This window comes from Physeter macrocephalus, chromosome 1 (genome assembly GCF_002837175.3).
Source record: "Physeter macrocephalus isolate SW-GA chromosome 1, ASM283717v5, whole genome shotgun sequence".
Taxonomy (NCBI): domain Eukaryota; kingdom Metazoa; phylum Chordata; class Mammalia; order Artiodactyla; family Physeteridae; genus Physeter; species Physeter macrocephalus.
The window spans coordinates 63,531,492-63,549,451 of NC_041214.2; the positions used below are offsets into that span (position 1 = coordinate 63,531,492).

The 17,960-nt window shown below is 37.6% G+C and overlaps 1 protein-coding gene and 1 non-coding gene across 12 annotated transcripts in view; both read right to left on the reverse strand.

Moving 5' to 3' along the window:
- Positions 1-17,960, reverse strand: part of PHC3 (polyhomeotic homolog 3) — an 88,339-nt gene that overhangs the window by 11,885 nt on the left and 58,494 nt on the right. For 6 of the 11 annotated variants that reach the window (XM_028491095.2, XM_028491085.2, XM_024124363.2 and 3 more), the window contains 4 exons: positions 14,092-14,251; positions 8,139-8,253; positions 4,498-4,630; positions 4,175-4,406 (listed from right to left, as the gene is read on the reverse strand). In XM_028491095.2, coding sequence (XP_028346896.1) covers positions 4,175-4,406; positions 4,498-4,630; positions 8,139-8,253; positions 14,092-14,251 — 640 coding nt within the window. Of the gene's footprint in view, positions 1-2,961; positions 3,437-3,872; positions 4,001-4,174; positions 4,407-4,497; positions 4,631-8,138; positions 8,254-8,843; positions 9,016-14,091; positions 14,252-17,960 lie in introns of those variants that run through there. The other 5 variants (XR_008616926.1, XR_003680284.1, XR_003680285.2 and 2 more) reach the window with 4 other exon arrangements.
- Positions 5,506-5,612, reverse strand: LOC112065059 (U6 spliceosomal RNA). Its single transcript, XR_002891816.1, has one exon. It is a non-coding gene; the product is annotated as a U6 spliceosomal RNA (small nuclear RNA).

Genomic DNA, 17,960 nt, shown 5'->3' on the forward strand with positions numbered 1-17,960 from the left:
TAAGAGCTACATTTGGGAATAGAAACAAGGAGTTCTCCATGAAGAAATTCATAGCATGTGCTTGTTCCTCGGTATTATCAGAGCGCTCTTCAAATGTCTTCTTGTCGACAGACGGTAAATGTATTAGCAAAATAATACAGAACAAAAAGTTGGGAAACAGCATGATCAAACAGGAATGAATTATCTTCAGAATTTTAGATCACAACTTTCTTAAGCCAACGACAAAAAGGGTATTTATACCATACATTAGTATAGAAATGAAAAAATAAAGTGACTTAAAAAAGAAAAATGGAAAAAAAAAAAGGAAGCAAATATGCTTTCCTGAAACATATTAGAGAAAGATGAATTTTTTTAAAAACCCAGATGCTCAAGGTATACTGAGCTATAGTTCTATGAATTTCTGACATATTTAGAATCTACTTCTGTAAAACAGCTGGTGCCCCAGGAACATTACAGAACATATCCCAACTGCAGCAACCAGTCAGCTCAGCTGGCTTTACATCACCACAAGCAGCCACCAGAATGGGCATGGACCTCTGCACATGGACATGGGTCCCAAATGAACCTGACAAATGTCCAGTCACTTTTCCAGCTAAACCTAAAACAAAAACACTCCACCCCAAAACTAACATCAGTAAGGATGATGAAAAGATATTACCTGCACTCAATACTGCAGAATAAAAAGTCCCAATATCAGTATTATGAAAACCAGTAAACAGTCATGTTTTTAGACAATACCTACTTTATATGCCTACAGGGAAACCGAATCTACTGCAGATTCACAGATCAACAAATACAGACTAAAGTGATCTTTGCAAAAGGCAGTTCACTATATCAAGGAAGAGTTAAAGAAGATAACTGCAGTAAACTGAGAATAAAAAGAACCGTTCCTACAGACGACTTTTTAATGTACAAAAATTTAGAAGAAAATAATTTTTCACTCTGGTAACAGCTCTGAGACTGGTCTGCATACCAGCTCTAACATGGTCCCACCAAGATGGTTCACAAGATGACATTACACAATGAGAAGAGAAAACTTGAGGAATAAATATAGATGCCCTGATGAAAGAGGGAAACCTAGCCTCAACTGGAAAGAAACAAAATACAAGAGATTACAAAATTTACAAGTTTGTTCACTCCATGAGAAAAGCTCAGGGGAAAAGAAAAAAAAATCCAGCCCTGAATGAGCTGAAAGCGGCTCAAAAGGAAGTTTACAAAGGCCAGAGGAACATAGAGAAATAAAGATAACGGCATTTTCTGGCTGAGATTTACCTTAAGCTACAGGCATTATTCAGAGAAAAACTTTAAGAAGATGTTAACTGATCACACAAATAAGCTTGTTATTTAGCCTGTCAAAGCAGTTACTCCCCATTTAATCAGGTAAAAGAAAAGCAGAGTTATATTCAGCAAACTCTTAAACAGTACCAAGCAATTCTAAATTATAAAGCAGTCTGCTTTATATATAATGTTCTCTAAACAATTAGCAACAAAATTAAATGTCTTGATGAACTCAATAAGACAAGCATCTCAAGTTATAAGAAATAATTGTTTTCAATTCAAATGAAGCAAGAGTAAGACAAAGGAGTTAGCCTTTATCCTAATAAAGCAGCCAAGAGTAGTCTCATGGTAAATGGATGCTGGGGAAAATTAGAAAACTAGCCCTAAAAAAAAAAAAGCATATGAAGTCATAGAAGAATCAGCAGTGTCTATTATTTGTTAATTATTTGGCCAACTACTTTCCTCCTCCCCAAAGGAAAAGAAATATTTTCCCCCAAATGAGAAATCAGGCTAACAGCTCAGGTACCCCATTGGGAAGACTGAGACTATGTCTGAAGATGACAGAACCAAAGTCCAGCCTCAGGGATTAGTGTCAATTCCAATGTTAATTCTCAAGATATCTAGACTGGTATAAAACTTAAAATTTTTTGCACTAAGTATTAAAACCACACCCAGTGAAGACTCACCATTCTCTAATATGTCAGCTTTTTAAAGCAGATTCTAAACCCACATGGTCAGCACTTAAATCACACCTAAGTTTTCCTAGGTGCATGTTTAAAACTCTTCCCATGAAAAATGTATCCCTTCTTTAAACAATTTCATCTTTCTTTAAAAGTGGCCATACCTTGTTTGAAAAAAAAAAGAAAAAAGGAAAACTTAGGGCTTCCCTGGTGGCGCAGTGGTTGAGAGTCCGCCTGCCAATGCAGGGGACACGGGTTCATGCCCCGGTCCGGGAAGATCCCACATGCCGTGGAGCGGCTGGGCCCGTGAGCCATGGCCGCTGAGCCTGCGTGTGCGGAGCCTGTGCTCTGCATCGGGAGAGGCCGCGGCGGTGGATAGCCCGCGTACCGCAAAAAAAAAAAAGGAAAACTTATTTAACATTTCTAAAACAAGCTATTGAAAAAATAATTTAATAAAATTTCAGAGTTCTGTATATATAGCTTCCTCAACTTATATCCTGACAAACCCATCGTAAGTTGAAAACATCAAGTCGAAAATGAATTTAATACACCTAACCTTCTGAACATCATAGTTTAGCCTAGCCTACCTTAAACGTCCTCAGAACACTTACATTAGCCTACTGTAAGCTGGGCAAAATTTTCTAACACAAAGCCTATCTTATAATAAAGTGTTAAATGTCTCATGTAATTTATTGAATACTGTGCTGAAAGTGAAAACCAGAGTTGCATGGGTACAGAATGGTTCTATCAGCTATTTACCCTCGTGACAGCGTGGCTGACTGGGAGCTGCCCTACCCAACCTGAGGAGACAGTACTGTGCTTCATATCACCAGCAAAAGATCAAAATTCAAAACTGAAGCACAGTTTCTATTGAATGTGTATCGTTTTTGTACCACCATAAAATCGAAAGTTCATTAAGTTGACTCATCACAAGCCATGAATTTTTTAAAAAGCAGAATACTTCTGAATATACTTTCTTCACTCATACAATACTTTATTTAATTAATTTATTTTAATTTTTATTATTATCATTATTTTTTGTATTTTGGCCGCACCACGTGGCATGTGGGATGATTCCCCCAACCAGGGATTGAACCCAGGCCTCTGCAGTGAAAGTGATGAATCCTAACGTCTAGGTCACCAGGGAACTCCCAACACTTTAGCTGTAAGTTTGCTTCTGAGACAGTGGTCACCTTCATAGAAAGATTAATTAGCAAAAATAGCTGGATTAATTTTAATAAGTCTGTAGACAAGTTCAAAGGGGATGTATTTTTCTGGAAAGCTTGTGTCAAGAGAAATGATAGATTCACTGAAAAACCAAAATGGAACAAATATTTTTAAAACCTTATTTTCCATATTCATAAGGTCAAAGTGAATGATAAAGGTTTGCTGATTAAAAAAATATACATTGTCTTAACATATATAGCAGTGTGGGTCTCATGATGAGCAAAGGTGCAGCTGTCTTCAGTAGCCAGCCCCTTAGAGAAAGTGGAAATAAAAGATTATTGTTGTAGCAAAGAAAAAAGATAAAGAACATAATGACTTAAGCTGATGGAAAGAGTACCAAATGAGAGAGCAGAAAACATAAATAAGAAAGTAACCCTCAATACTGGAATGGAATATCATAACTGAATTCAGTTGTCTACTTAATTTCAGAAGTATTCTTGATGTCTATTTACTGCAAAGAATCAAAGAATGCAGCCTCCTTTAAAAGAAACAGCTTGTTTTTTTTTTTAAAGAAGCCAAAATTTTATATTCTAAAAGGTGCTGATTAGCTTTCAAAAAAGTAAAAAAAAAAATTATAGTCTCTCTTACTTCATTTAAAAAAGGTTAAATTAGGAAATAAGGAGGAAATAGAATAGAAAACTGGAAGAGCAGAAGGGAAGAAGTGTCTGACTCAATCTCTCTACTGACCTCTCGAGAGAAATCAGACTGAAGAGAAGAGAGCACCTTTAATCTCTTCACCGGCTGAGGTGTCACAGCAGAAGCAGGACTAGTCAGTTTTTATCGACTTGGGGGGTATGAGAAAATACCCAGTTGTGCTGAGGGAATAAGCAAGAGGAGACAGATCACATTTCAATACCAAATGCCATTTAATGAGTACATATACATAGAACTTCTCTAACCCTTTTGTGCAATAGGTGTGGATGGATCTAACGTCATTCCTCTGTGTGTGCACAAGACAAATATTAAGGCCAAAGTGGTGAATCACATACCAGGCAAAGAATGGATGAAGGCCCAGACGTCATCAACTGTCCATACAGATGGCTCTGTTTGTGCAACTGGTAGCAAGTCACTGTTCTCAGGCATTTTCCTCATTCTCACATCCCGAAGCTCACGCTCTCTTTCCCGCTCACTCTGCCTGCGCAGGCGTGTTGTCATAGCAGATGGCACAGAATCTTCATGAGAAGCCAAGTCTTCTTCTGCAGATGGATAAGTAATTGGAAGCTGGAAAATGTAGTACAGGTAAAATACAGCATTGCACTTTCCTTGTATTTCTGAAAAGGGTATTGTACATTGAATCAAAGTTTCTACAGACCTGCCTAAGGATATGTTCTCTTGCTGCCCCATCAGGGCCACTTGGACGACGGCCACGATGCCCAAGACTTTGATTATCAGGCTTACGATTCCAACGACTAAGTGCAAATTTTTTAGAACAGCTAACATTGTACCTAAGAAATTCAAGTAAGAAAAAAATTAAATGATGTATGGGACACTCCATTTAGTAACTAATTATGACCTTAAAGTGCAGTTGTGAATCAGTAAGTGCCATTTATTTCATTATGGTCTGTAATACCTCAGAAAGTAAACCATAGTGTTCAATAGATTTACTTATGCTAACAGTTTAAAAAAAAAAAAGGGGCCTCGTTTTACATCATAATATAGCTCTCAATATAATACTGGACACCTATAACAAGGTATTGATATTTTCTCCTAATAACAGCATGACAGAAACTCTGCAAAATACTGAGGTTAACTCATTTTTCTAGCTGCAAAATAATTCAAGGTTCCAGGAGAAAATAAATTATGAATTAATTATTTAAACGTTCAAATTGTTATTTTTCCAGGTAAGCATTTCTGAAGAGAGATTAATAAAAAGAGGTTAATGTAGTAGAGAGGGGCTAGTAAAATATTTTTCAACTATAACTAAAATCAAGGAATGAAATGGTAAAGTTGAGATTGCAAAGTTCCACAAGGAATTCATGGGTCTCAGGAATTCAGGAAATTCAAATATATATAATTCTTTAAAATTGGCTGAAAGATTATTTTTATTTTATCAAAATAGACTAATTTTTTTTTTTCTTTTTTTTCGGCACGCGGGCCTCTCACTGTTGTGGCCTCTTCCATTGCGGAGCACAGGCTCCGGACGCGCAGGCCCAGCGGCCATGGCTCACAGGCCCAGCCGCTCCGCGGTATGTGGGATCTTCCTGGACCGGGGCACGAACCCGTGTCCCCTGCATCGGCAGGCGGACTCTCAACCACTGCGCCACCAGGGAAGCCCTAGACTAATATTTTTAAATATACATTTTTAACATATATATATATTTAAAATATGGAACACTTTATGTATTTGCCTGTCATCTTTGTGCAGGGGCCATGCTAATCTTCTCTGTAGCATTCCGATATTAGAATATGTGCTGTCGAAGTGAGCACTCAAATTTTTTAATGTAGACCTTTATAAAGCATGATGACAGCTTAAAAGAGTCCTATGCCATTTACTGAGTTCCAACACCCTAGAACAGGGGCTGGCAAACTTCTTCTATAAAGGGCCAGATATTAAATATTTTAGGCTTTGTAAGCCACACAAGCTTCTGGCACAACTACTCAACTCTGCAACTGTAACATGAAAGCAGCCATAGACAATAATGAATGAGCATGGGGACTTCAGTGGTTGAGAATCCGCCTGCCAATGCAGGGGACATGGTGGCACAGTGGTTGAGAATCCGCCTGCCAATGAAGGGGACATGGGTTCGAGCCCTGGTCTAGGAAGATCCCACATGCCACGGAGCAACTAGGCCCGTGTGCCACAACTACTGAACCTGCGCTCTAGAGCCCGTGAGCCACAATTACTGAGCCTGCACGCCACAACTACTGAAGCCTGCATGCCTAGAGCCTGTGCTCTGCAACAAAGAGAAGCCACCACAATGAGAAGCCCACGCACCGCAATGAAAAGCAGTCCCCGCTCTCGCAACTAGAGGAAGCCTGTGAGCAGCAACAAAGACCCAACGCAGCCAAAAATAAATAAATAAATTTATTTTTTAAAAATAATGAATGAACATGGATGTGTTCCAATAAAACTTTATTTAATAACATTTAAACTTGAATTTTATGTAATTTTCAGGTGTCACAAAATGTTATTCTTTTGATTCTTTTTCAACCACCTAAAAATTTAAATACTATCCTTAGTTCAGGGACCATACAAAAATAGGCTCCAAAAAGGACTCAGCCTGGGCATAGTTTGCCAACCCCTTCCCTAGAAAGAAGAGTGAAAAGAGATGATCTAAGATACAAATTTCTGAAAAGCTACACAAAGGGTAAGAAAAATATACACAGTTCCTCTTTTTTTACACATAAAACTGCCATTGTAATTTCTTATTTTCAAAACTCTTTTGCTCTAAGATGATTTTTCAGGGAAATGACAAGAATTTCCTCACCTGTGTTTTATGAAAATATCAGGAGGTAGAAGGAGTACTATGAGAGTGAATAGGCTATTTTTCCACTAAAAATATAAAAAAGAAAAGTGTCCTGATGGTCACTTCATTTTACCCTAAAACAATTCAACAAGCTCCTCCTGTGTTCATTATGCTCATCTGTGGGCTCAGCTCTAAAGGTTTCTGATTTCCATTCACATCAACTGACAAAACTTTCCTAGCTGACTACAGAACAGAGAAAAGAGACTAACTTTACACTTACTATTTAGTCCCTAAATATTTAGATATCTAAGACAGATAGCTAGGCAGACATGTAAACAGCAGTTCTCAGGTGAGATCTAATTTATCCTCTCCTCCTTGCTCTTCTCTCATCTGCATTTTCCTACATTAGGACCCCTAACCCTCTAAAGAGCTTCGCCTAAAGGTATAATAACAGGACAACTGAGCAATCACCTCTGGGAGAAGAGTGATCGTAGTGTGTTAAATGTCCTGAAATATTTCTAAATAGTCAAGAAGTTTAAAATATTCTGAAAGGCAATCCTTCTCCCTCAGTTTTTAATGCCTTAGAATCAGAGAGCCACTATTCTTTCTTGTGGTACATGCAAACTGGAAAAACTCCTAAGTTAAAATAGGAGTTACATAATTTGATTAGGACTATCAATAACATGAAAGAATATCTGAATAACAGATTGACAATTGAAAAACCAATAACCCATTTTTAGAGGAAAATACTTCTACTAGTTATTTAACTTAAGTTTTACTAAGTATATTTTAAGGGCACCATACTAAATAATGTATTCAAGCAAGAAATTCCCTGGATGTATCTTTAAGATCTTAAATTCTTCGAAAGAATAATAACTTTTGGAATAGAAAACAAATTTCAAAATAATCAACCTGTGCATACACTTCACCTTTAGTGGGAAATACCTATAATTAGGATTTATAATCAGAATTAGAGGGGTGTTCTTTAATGTAAACTAAACTTGCGACTAGATCAATGAAGATACTAAAAATTTTTCTGATAGTAATACTATTCACCTATAATATTACTATTGAAAATACAGGTTTAGAAGACAGGCCATTTTGTTGTCAGATAATATAACAATGTGGAGAAGTTATGCTATAGCTGTCCCACTTAGAAACCTAAAATAAACAGGATATGGTTAAAAGAAATGAAACATTTTAAAATATAACAAAGTAAATCCAGGTATTTCAGTACTGATAAAACAAATATTGTTTTGACACCTTAAGGACTAGCAGTCTATTCACAGGAGGGGTTCTCCTTAGCATATTCTTACCACCAGAAGATTGCCACTTCAATATAGATTATGCTGTATGTGTTATGAATATGCAGTTTTCACAGAGCAAAAGTTAACACCTAAATAGCAAAGTAGCTCCAAATAATGCCTATTTGATATCATTTCTCTATAATATCTAGTTTTGACTAATGGTAAACTCTACAAGTTTTTTGGTTTTGTTACAGCAGTTGTTGGTTTGTGCTCTAGGAAATTCAAGAGAACAGAAATACCTTTTGGCACACGACATAGTGCAGAATCGTTTTGACCGCAGAAATTCATTAGCATACCCCATCTTTCCACAGAATTCACACTTGAGCAACTCACTGTCCATTTCTTCTAATGCCTCTAAAAAGAAGAAAACAAAGAAAAAACTTCCAAAAATTTAATCATGGCAAATTTTCTTTTAGCTTCTACTTTGGTTGGATGTTGCTAGTGTTCAGACCCTCCAGGAAACTTAAGGAATGGTCTTTTTACTTTTCAATCCATAGCCACTTTGGCAAAGCAAAGCCCCCCAAAACAACCACTTCCACCAATTCCCTCTTGCTCCTGCATAAAAATATTTTATGGAGTTTTCTCTATATAAATAAGCAACACATTTTTAAAGCTTCATTTTGCTAAGAATCCAACCTACCTAAAATGTGCAAAATAAAACAAAGTCACTACCTTTCAAAAAGCATCATGTATATGAATTTTGATACATTGTGCTATGTACAATATATATAGCAAAGAACACACTTCTAACTGGAGAAAATGAGGATGAATCCAAAGAGAAGGTAAAATTTTGATGTCTGATTTCAGAGGAGCATTTAAAACAGTTAACACTCTCAAAGATCTGCAATGTACAACAGAATATATAAAGATGTATTTATCTAATTATAAAACAGTCCCTTTTAGTTTTATCATATTAAAACAAAAGTAATTTACATTTACCTTCAAAATCACCATTGGTTTTGTAACTTCTAACCTCTGCTCCTTTTTGTCAGGGTGCTTCTCTGTTAAATGAGAATGTCCTTCCCTCCACCTCTATATCCGTAACTTTCAAGTCATACCACAGGACCCAAAGAAACTTCCCACCTAAATCCTCAAGTATTCAGCAGCAGCAGTCACCTGTAAGTAAGCAACTTAATCTTCAGGACCCACAGTTTTCTCATCTGTAAAATGGAGTTTAAAATACCCTTCCCGAAGAATTGCAGTGAAGATTACATGAATGCCCAATAGGTAGCAGGCATTAAAAAAAAGTGACAGTTCCATTTCCTATTTTCCACATAAGAACTAAGAGTACTAAGACCTGTAATAAGTGCTTAAGAAATACTTCAATGAAAACTGTTAAATTCTTAAATCCACCATATTTTGCCATCTTCATGCATCATCATAATTCCTATGCCGAGTCATATAATAAAATATACACAAAAAGAACTCCACTAACTAAAGCTTTTAGCTATGAGCTCCATATGTGCTTTTCTATGTTATTCATTTAAGCAAGACTTGTTAAGATGAAGAAAGGGACTCTGAAATGTAGACATGGATGACATGTACTCAGTACATTCAAGCATCACATTATCCCAGTGTTACTGGAGAAGCAAACAGCAAAGTGCTAAATTAAGTGAAGGCAGCAAGAACTAAAAAACACACTGTGAAATATTTGAAGTTCCAAGGGACATCCAAATAGACTGTCATGACCAATCAAATCATAAACTAGCAAGTGATCATCTCAAGGAAATTCTCAAGACTGTCTTCATAAAACAAAACTCATCTATTTAGTAGCAATGAGGAACAAAAGAGTCTCAAAGCAAGTAAAGTAAAAACTGCTCCTTCCAATGACCTAGAGATGGCTTTCACACAGTTGTGCCCTTCAACACATCCCTGAGACCTAGTGTCATACTTCCAGGAGTACTGCTTTTATGCTGTCACGCTTGTAACCAGATCTGACCTTGAAAAGCCTGTACTGGAGACAGAACCTCTCATTCGACCACCACTGCCACCAATCCGGACCCAAAGAGCCCATTTGTCAACTTGTTCCGTTTCGACTATACTGAAAGCTTTATTTCAAAAGTTTGTTTAATTAACATAATAATATGCAACACTTGATAATAGGTTAGAATACCTTATGAAGGAGAAGGAAATGTTTTTGCTGGTGAGAGAGGGGAGATCCCAAACAGGTATGGTCTAAGGGTTAACAACCTGACGAAAATAGAACATCAGTTTTATTTCTCATAAAGAAGAGAGGAATATTAACAGATTCAAAAAAGTCCAGTTCTAATATTTGGTCAAAATTTCAACAAACCTGGTAATATTACCAAGGTTACTTTTTCACATTTGTAAATAAAAAATTACAGAGCCAAATAAGTTTAAAAAACTATTGCTTTAGCTAATAAAGATGGGATTCTATGGCAGAGACAGCTGGCAATTCCCTAATATCCTTTCTTCACCTTTCTCCCACAGTAACAAAATCCTAATTTTTAGCTAGGAATATGGCCACTGAGAATAAAAAGTACAGTTTCTGCCCCATGTGTGGCCAATTTCTGACCAAATTCCAGGTGGTGCCCTTTCTCCCATTTTACAATTAGAATGTGATCAAGAAGATTAGCTATCTTGGAAATGTGAGCAACATTCTAGGGATGGCAGAGCCACTGAGAGCTTAGGTGCCCAACACAATGGAGCCCTGCACTGCTTACCTTTAGACTATGTCAGAGAAAATTAAACTTTTTTATTTCATCAGGTATTATTCTGGGTCTCTAATGGAGTGGCCAAACACATATCCTAACTAATAGAGATCCCCAATTTTTCTGTGCAAGGAGGAGTTACTTTTCAATTTTCCTGAAGACTTGAGATCATGTGATGATCAGCAGCAAAGAGAGGCGATGAGATAGAAACCATGATCAGTGTGATGATTTACCAGGGAAGACATAAGATATTTTGGTAAATCACATTTTGGTTGGAGATTCTGGTTATAGAACCAGTCCAAATAGAGACATAGTTTATCCTTTTAAAAAAGAATAATCCTTACATTGTTTTTCATACTGAATTAAACTGTATATACTACTACAACCAAAGCCACTAAATAAGTGACCTCACCATTCCCTGTAATACTTCCCGTAAACACCGAAGTAAACAGTAACAGAAACACTTTATAAAATTACCTTGGGAAATTATGAAGGATTTTAAAATTTGACACATTTTTCAGTAAATATATCTCCACTATGAAATAGATTAATCTTTCTTTAACTGAAGATAGTTAACATAAAACAGTGTGTAAATTTAAGGTGTAAAATACATTAACTTGATACATTTATATATTATAATATGACTGCCTTTGTAGCAATACTGAGCACTTCTATCACATTACATTTTTATCCTTTCATTTTAGTCACTGGGATAATTAAGTTTAAGTCTCTTAGCAAGGTTGATGATTACAGTACAATATTGTTGTCTATACTCATTATACCATACATTAGATCTCTACAGCTTATTTATTATTCATTGCATAGATTAATCATCTTTAAATCTCCCTTTTCCTTACTCTGGTATCTTGTCCTTTAAAACTACCCTTTGCCTTGTCTTCCTCTTCCCACAATGACTACAGGTATCAATTACATGCCAAACCTCTACACTGCTCCTACATGTGACCAGCAGAGTTTCCAAAAACACTTTTTCGTGTCACCTGCCTAAAAAATCTTCAGTAACCATGCTCTTGACAGCAAGATAACACCTAACTCCATAGTCGAATATCAAAGTATGCTAGAATCTGACTGCATTACTACCCACTCCTTCTCTAACCCAACTGTCTACTCTTCACTGCCCCCTCCTGAAGTTACCTAGCACTTGCACATCTTTTGTGCATTTATTCATGGTATGCTAACCTGAAAGGTTATTCCTGTTATCTTAAATCTATGCTTTACCAGCCAAGACCCAGGTCAAATCCCATCTCCACAGAAAACTCACCAAACTGGCAATAATCTCACCCAGTTTTAACGTGCCAAGTTCTTACTATAATAATTCATTTAATACCTACCATATGTTGCTCCTTAGTTATCTTTCTGTTGTGGAGATTGCTACTTCCTACTAGATCAAAAGCTCCTCTAGGTTCTAGCATAGTCCGGCATACGTTTTTGATTTTGTTTTTTTTTTTTTTTTTTTGTGGTATGCGGGCCTCCCTCTGCTGTGGCCTCTCCCGTTGCGGAGCACAGGCTCCGGACGCGCAGGCTCAGCGGCCATGGCCCACGGGCCCAGCCGCTCCGCGGCATGTGGGATCCTCCCAGACCGGGGCGCGAACCCGGTTCCCCTGCAGCGGCAGGCGGACGCGCAACCACTGCGCCACCAGGGAAGCCCCCAGCATATGTTTTAATTGTATTATATTATAAACCATGAGCATCACAAAATATGCTGTGAAGCTTCCTAAGCAGTTTTCCATTTTTCTCCAATATGTGCACACAAGAGAGCACATTACATATGCTTATTAGCCTAGAAAACTTTTGCTTATACATTTCTTATTCTTATAGATACAGACAAGAAAAAAAAAAAAAACACCCTGCACATTCATCTTTACTACTCTTTATCTCAAATGAAAAATATTCTCAGATAAATAGTATGTGTAACTAAAAGCAAGTATTTAGGAATTAAATGAAATTAAATTCATAACAACAAAAGGCAAAATGTAGACACTGTTTGGATCCTGATTTGAACAAAATAACTATAAAAGAACATTTATACAATTTAAGCAATTATACAATTGAGGAAATCTGAATATGGACCAAGATGACACCAAACAGTTATTAATGTTGTTTTGTGTGACACAGCATTAAAATGTACACTTTTTATAGATGCACACTGAAGCATGTACTAGCAAAATACAATAAAAACCATGATCTTTTTTTAAACAGAGGAAAAAAGGGAGAAAAGGGAAAGAGAAAAAGCAACAGAGAAAGAGAGAAGGGGGAACATAGGGAGAAAAAAACAAAAGGGATGGATGAAGCTGGTGTGGCAAAATAATGTTTAAAATTGGGTAAAGTTGTGTCTGGGTGAGCTGGGATTCATTATACAGTCCTCTCTAATTGTATGTATGTTTGAAAATTTTCATGTTTAACATTCTTTTAAATAAAAAAAAATCAAATTGAACTCAACGTAAGTTAGCAGTAAAAAAATTTTATACTACTATCATACTCTTTGCTATTCAAATAAGAAGTAAAACAGTGATAAATACTTTGCAACAGTTCATAAATTACAATGACAGAGGTGCCTTCCTCTTAAGAATTAGGAAAACTGCAAGCCAAGTCAGTATCTATTTTGCTTACCAGCATGCTATTTTACTTAATTTTAACAAAGTACAGGCACATAATATATGCTAAATAAATATTTACAAAATGAATAAATTAATTTTAGATGAATATATTAATATATTGAGGATAATTACTTAGACACAGATGTTAATTAATTCACTATTATAGAGCTCTGACTATATTAAATGCTATTTAATTAAACTGAATGGTTATCAACTGCAGAGCCATGATCAGAATCAATAAAAAGTAAAATATATCATTTTTGCATTTATCTGTGTTTGTTTTCCTAAAGTCACTTTGCATTACCACTTTGACTTTCATGGAATATTCACTATTAGAATAAGGTCTATTAAAAAAATTATTTGACGCTGAGAAGATTTAGTGATATTTTCCTCTATGAACAAACTTAATTGCCTTTTGACTGAAGACTATGTCCTTAACACAACTGTAATACCCACCTGATATCAAACATCTGAATACATAAAGTCTAAAACCAAACAACCCAGAAGCTCTAAATTTTTAAGCAAACTCAGTAAAATAGTCATTTACTTAAGTCTGCTTAAGAAAGAGAATTGGTTGTTTTGATCCTAAAATTCTGAATTAGTTTAATATATAATGGAACTTTTCCCAACCACACTCCTTCAAATGTCAAACTGATAGTATACAAATTAACACCAATCTTGCCATTTTAATTATATGACCTGATTAGCTTTCCCACTATTTTAGTGGACCTGATTAGCTTTAGTGGACCTGATTAGCTTTCCCACTATTTTAGTCAAATAATGCATTATATGAGAAAAAAAAGTAAATACTTCCAAGTGAAAATCTGTGTGGAATAAATACCCACGTCTTGTTTCAAACAATAAAAGTCTAAGTTAAAGGGCATCTTAAAGAAAAATTCACAAACCTTCAGCAATCATGTCTTCCATCTCTGTGTCAGATGAATTATCTGCATGCTTTGCATTATTCTGTAGCTCTGGCTGAACACACACAGAATTTATCACCTGATTATCCAAAATCGGCCTTTTTTTCACAGGCTGTTCAATCAGCAGAGATGAACGACTCACCTTTAAAAGACAGACAGGACAAAATAAAATAATCTTTTAAAAGATTTTCAGAAACAACTTAGTTTAAAAATCTCTTGAAATGAATGGTATCTGTGATAATTTACTTGTACGACTGATCAGATCCATTCATTAAGGGCTTTATTCCTTGAGAAAAGGTTAGGCAACCTGAACATAAATGCTTTATACTGCAGTTCATGAGCAGTATGGATGCTTCAAAGTCTCAGTCAAATGGAACCAAGGGTCCTAGTTTAGGCAGGTAGGCTAAAAAGTTTTTTAAAAAATCAGTAATAAATTTTGATGAGCCAGTACCTTTAATATATTTTTTTCCTGCAATAACCTTTAAGATTTATTTTTCATGCACAAAGCTTTTTATTTGTAGGATTATCTCCTCAGGATAAATCATTCTCATATTCATTTTAAAGATAAGGGAACTGGACTTCTCTGGTGGCACAGTGGTTAAGAACCCGCCTGCATTGGGTTCAAGCCCTGGTCCAGGAAGATCCCACATGCCACAGAGCAACTAAGCCCACGTACCACAACTACAGAGCCTGTGCTCTAGATCCCACAGCCACAACTACTGAGCCCATGTGCCACAACTACTGAAGCCTGTGCGCCGAGAGCCTGGGCTCCGCAACAAGAGAAGCCACCGCAATGAGAAGCCCACGCACCACAAAGAAGAGTAGCCCCCACTCGCCGCAACCAGAGAAAGCCCACGTGCAGCAATGAACAACCAATGCAGCCAAAAATAAATAAATAAATACATACATACATTAAAAAAAATAAAGATAAGGGAACTAATATTCAAAGTATGCAGGTGGAGGAGGAGACCTTCAAGACGGTGGAGGAGTAAGATGTGGAGATCACCTTCCTCCCCACAAATACATCAGAAATACATCTACATGTGGAACATCTCCTACAGAACACCTACTGAACGCTGGCAGAAGACCTCAGATTTCCCAAAAGGCAAGAAACTCCCCACGTACCTGGGTAGGGCAAAAGAAAAAAGGAAAAACAAAGACAAAAGAAGAGGGGGACAGGACCTGCACCTCCGGGAGGGAGCTGTGAAGGAGGAAAAGTTTCCACACACTAACACAGAAACAGGGGCAAAGGGCAAAGCGGAGAGATTCCTGCACAGAGGAATGCTGCCGACCAGCACTCACCAGCCCGAGAGGCTTGTCTGCTCACCCGCCGGGGCAGGTAGGGGCTGGGAGCTGAGGCTCGGGCTTCGGAGGTCAGATCCCAGGGAGAGGACTGGGGTTGGCGGCGTGAACACAGCCTGAAGGGGTTAGTGCACCACAGCTAGCCGGGAGGGAGTCCAGGAAAAAGTCTGGAGCTGCCGAAGAGGCAAGAGACCATTGTTTTGGGGTGCACAAGGAGAGGGGATTCAGAGTACCACCTAAATGAGCTCCAGAGACGGGCGCAAGCCGCAGCTATAAGGATGGACACCAGAGACGGGCATAAGATGCTAAGGCTGTTGCTGCCACCACCAAGAAGCCTATGTGCAAGCACAGGTCACTATCCACACCTCCCTTCCTGGGAGGCTGTGCAGCCCGCCACTGCCAGGGTCCCGTGATCCAGGGACAACTTCCCCGGGAGAACGCATGGCACACCTCAGGCTGGTGCAATGTCATGCTGGTCTCTGCTGCCGCAGGCTCACCCCACATCCGTACCCCTCCCTCCTCCCAGCCTGAGTGAGCCAGAGCCCCCTAATCAGCTGCTCCTTTAACCCCGTCCTGTCTGAGTGGGAACAGACGCCCTCAGGCAACCTACACGCAGAGGTGGGGCCAAATCCAAGGCTGAACCCCAGGTGCTGTGCGAAGAAAGAAGAGAAAGGGAAATTTCTCCCAGCAGCATCAGGAGCAGCAGATAAAATCTCCACAAGCAACTTGATGTACCCTGCATCTGTGGAATACCTGAATAGACAACGAATCATTCCAAAATTGAGGCGGCGGACTTTGGGAGCAGCTGTAGACTTGGGGTTTGCTTTCTGCATCTAATTTGTTTCTGGTTTTATGTTTATCTTAGTTTAGTATTTAGAGTATTATCATTGGTAGATTTGTTTATTGATTTGGCTGCTCACTTCCTTTTTTTTTTTTTTAATACATATTTTTTTTTCCTTTTTCTCTTTTTGTGAGTGTGTATGTGTATGCTTCTTTGTGTGATTTTGTCTGTATAGCTTTGCTTTTAATATGTGTCCTAGGGTTCTGTCTGTCCGTTATTTGCTTTCTTTTTTTCTTCTTTAATATAGTTTTTAGTGCTTGTTATCATTGGTGGATTTCTTTTTTGGTTTTGTTGCTCTCCTTTCTTTCTATTACTTTTTAATTTTTTTATTTTTAATAATTTAAAAAAATTTTTTATTTTAATACCTTTATTTAATTTATTTTTTCTTTCTTTCTTTTTTTCTCCCTTTTTTCCTGATCTGGTTTTATGTTTATCTTAGTTTAGTATTTAGAGTATTATCATTGGTAGATTTGTTTATTGATTTGGCTGCTCACTTCCTTTTTTTTTTTTTAATACATATTTTTTTTTCCTTTTTCTCTTTTTGTGAGTGTGTATGTGTATGCTTCTTTGTGTGATTTTGTCTGTATAGCTTTGCTTTTAATATGTGTCCTAGGGTTCTGTCTGTCCGTTATTTGCTTTCTTTTTTTCTTCTTTAATATAGTTTTTAGTGCTTGTTATCATTGGTGGATTTCTTTTTTGGTTTTGTTGCTCTCCTTTCTTTCTATTACTTTTTAATTTTTTTATTTTTAATAATTTAAAAAAATTTTTTATTTTAATACCTTTATTTAATTTATTTTTTCTTTCTTTCTTTTTTTCTCCCTTTTTTCCTGAGCCGTGCGGCTGACAGGGTCTTGGTGCTCCAGCTAGGGGTCAGGCCTGTGCCTATGAGATGGGAGAGCTGAGTTCAGGACATTGGTCCACCAGAGACCTCCCGGCTCCACGTAATATCACACAGCGAAAGCTCTCCCAGAGATCTCCATCAGGCCTGTGCCTCTGAGTTGGGAGAGATGAGTTCAGGACATTGGTCCACCAGACACCTCCCAGCTTCATGTAATATCAAACGGCAAAAACCTCCCAGAGATCTCCATCTCAACGCCAAGACCCAGCTCCACTCAACGACAAGCAAGCTACACTGCTGGACACCCTATGCCAAACAACTAGCAAGACAGGAACACAACCTCACCCATTAGCAGAGAGGCTGCCTAAAATCATAATAAGGTCACAGACACCCCAAAACACATCACCGGATGCAGTCCTGCCCACCAGAAAGACAATATCCAGCCTGACCCACCAGAACACAGGCACCAGTCCTCTCCATCAGGAAGCCTACACAACCCACTAAACCAACCTTAGCCACTGATGGCAGACACCAAAAACAACGTGAACTATGAACACGGAGTCTGTGAAAAGGAGACCCCAAACACAGTAAGTTAAGCAAAATAAGAAGACAGAGAAACACACAGCAGATGAAGGAGCAAGGTAAAAACCCAACAGACCAAAAAAATGAAGAGGAAATAGGCAGTCTACCTGAAAGACAATTCAGAGTAATGATAGTAAAGATGATCCAAAAATACAAGAAACATTTAACAAGGACCTAGAAGAACTAAAGAGCAAACAAACAATGATGAACAACACAAGAAATGAAATTAAAAATTCTCTAGAAGGAATCAATGGCAGAATAACTGAGGCAGAAGAACGGATAAGTGAA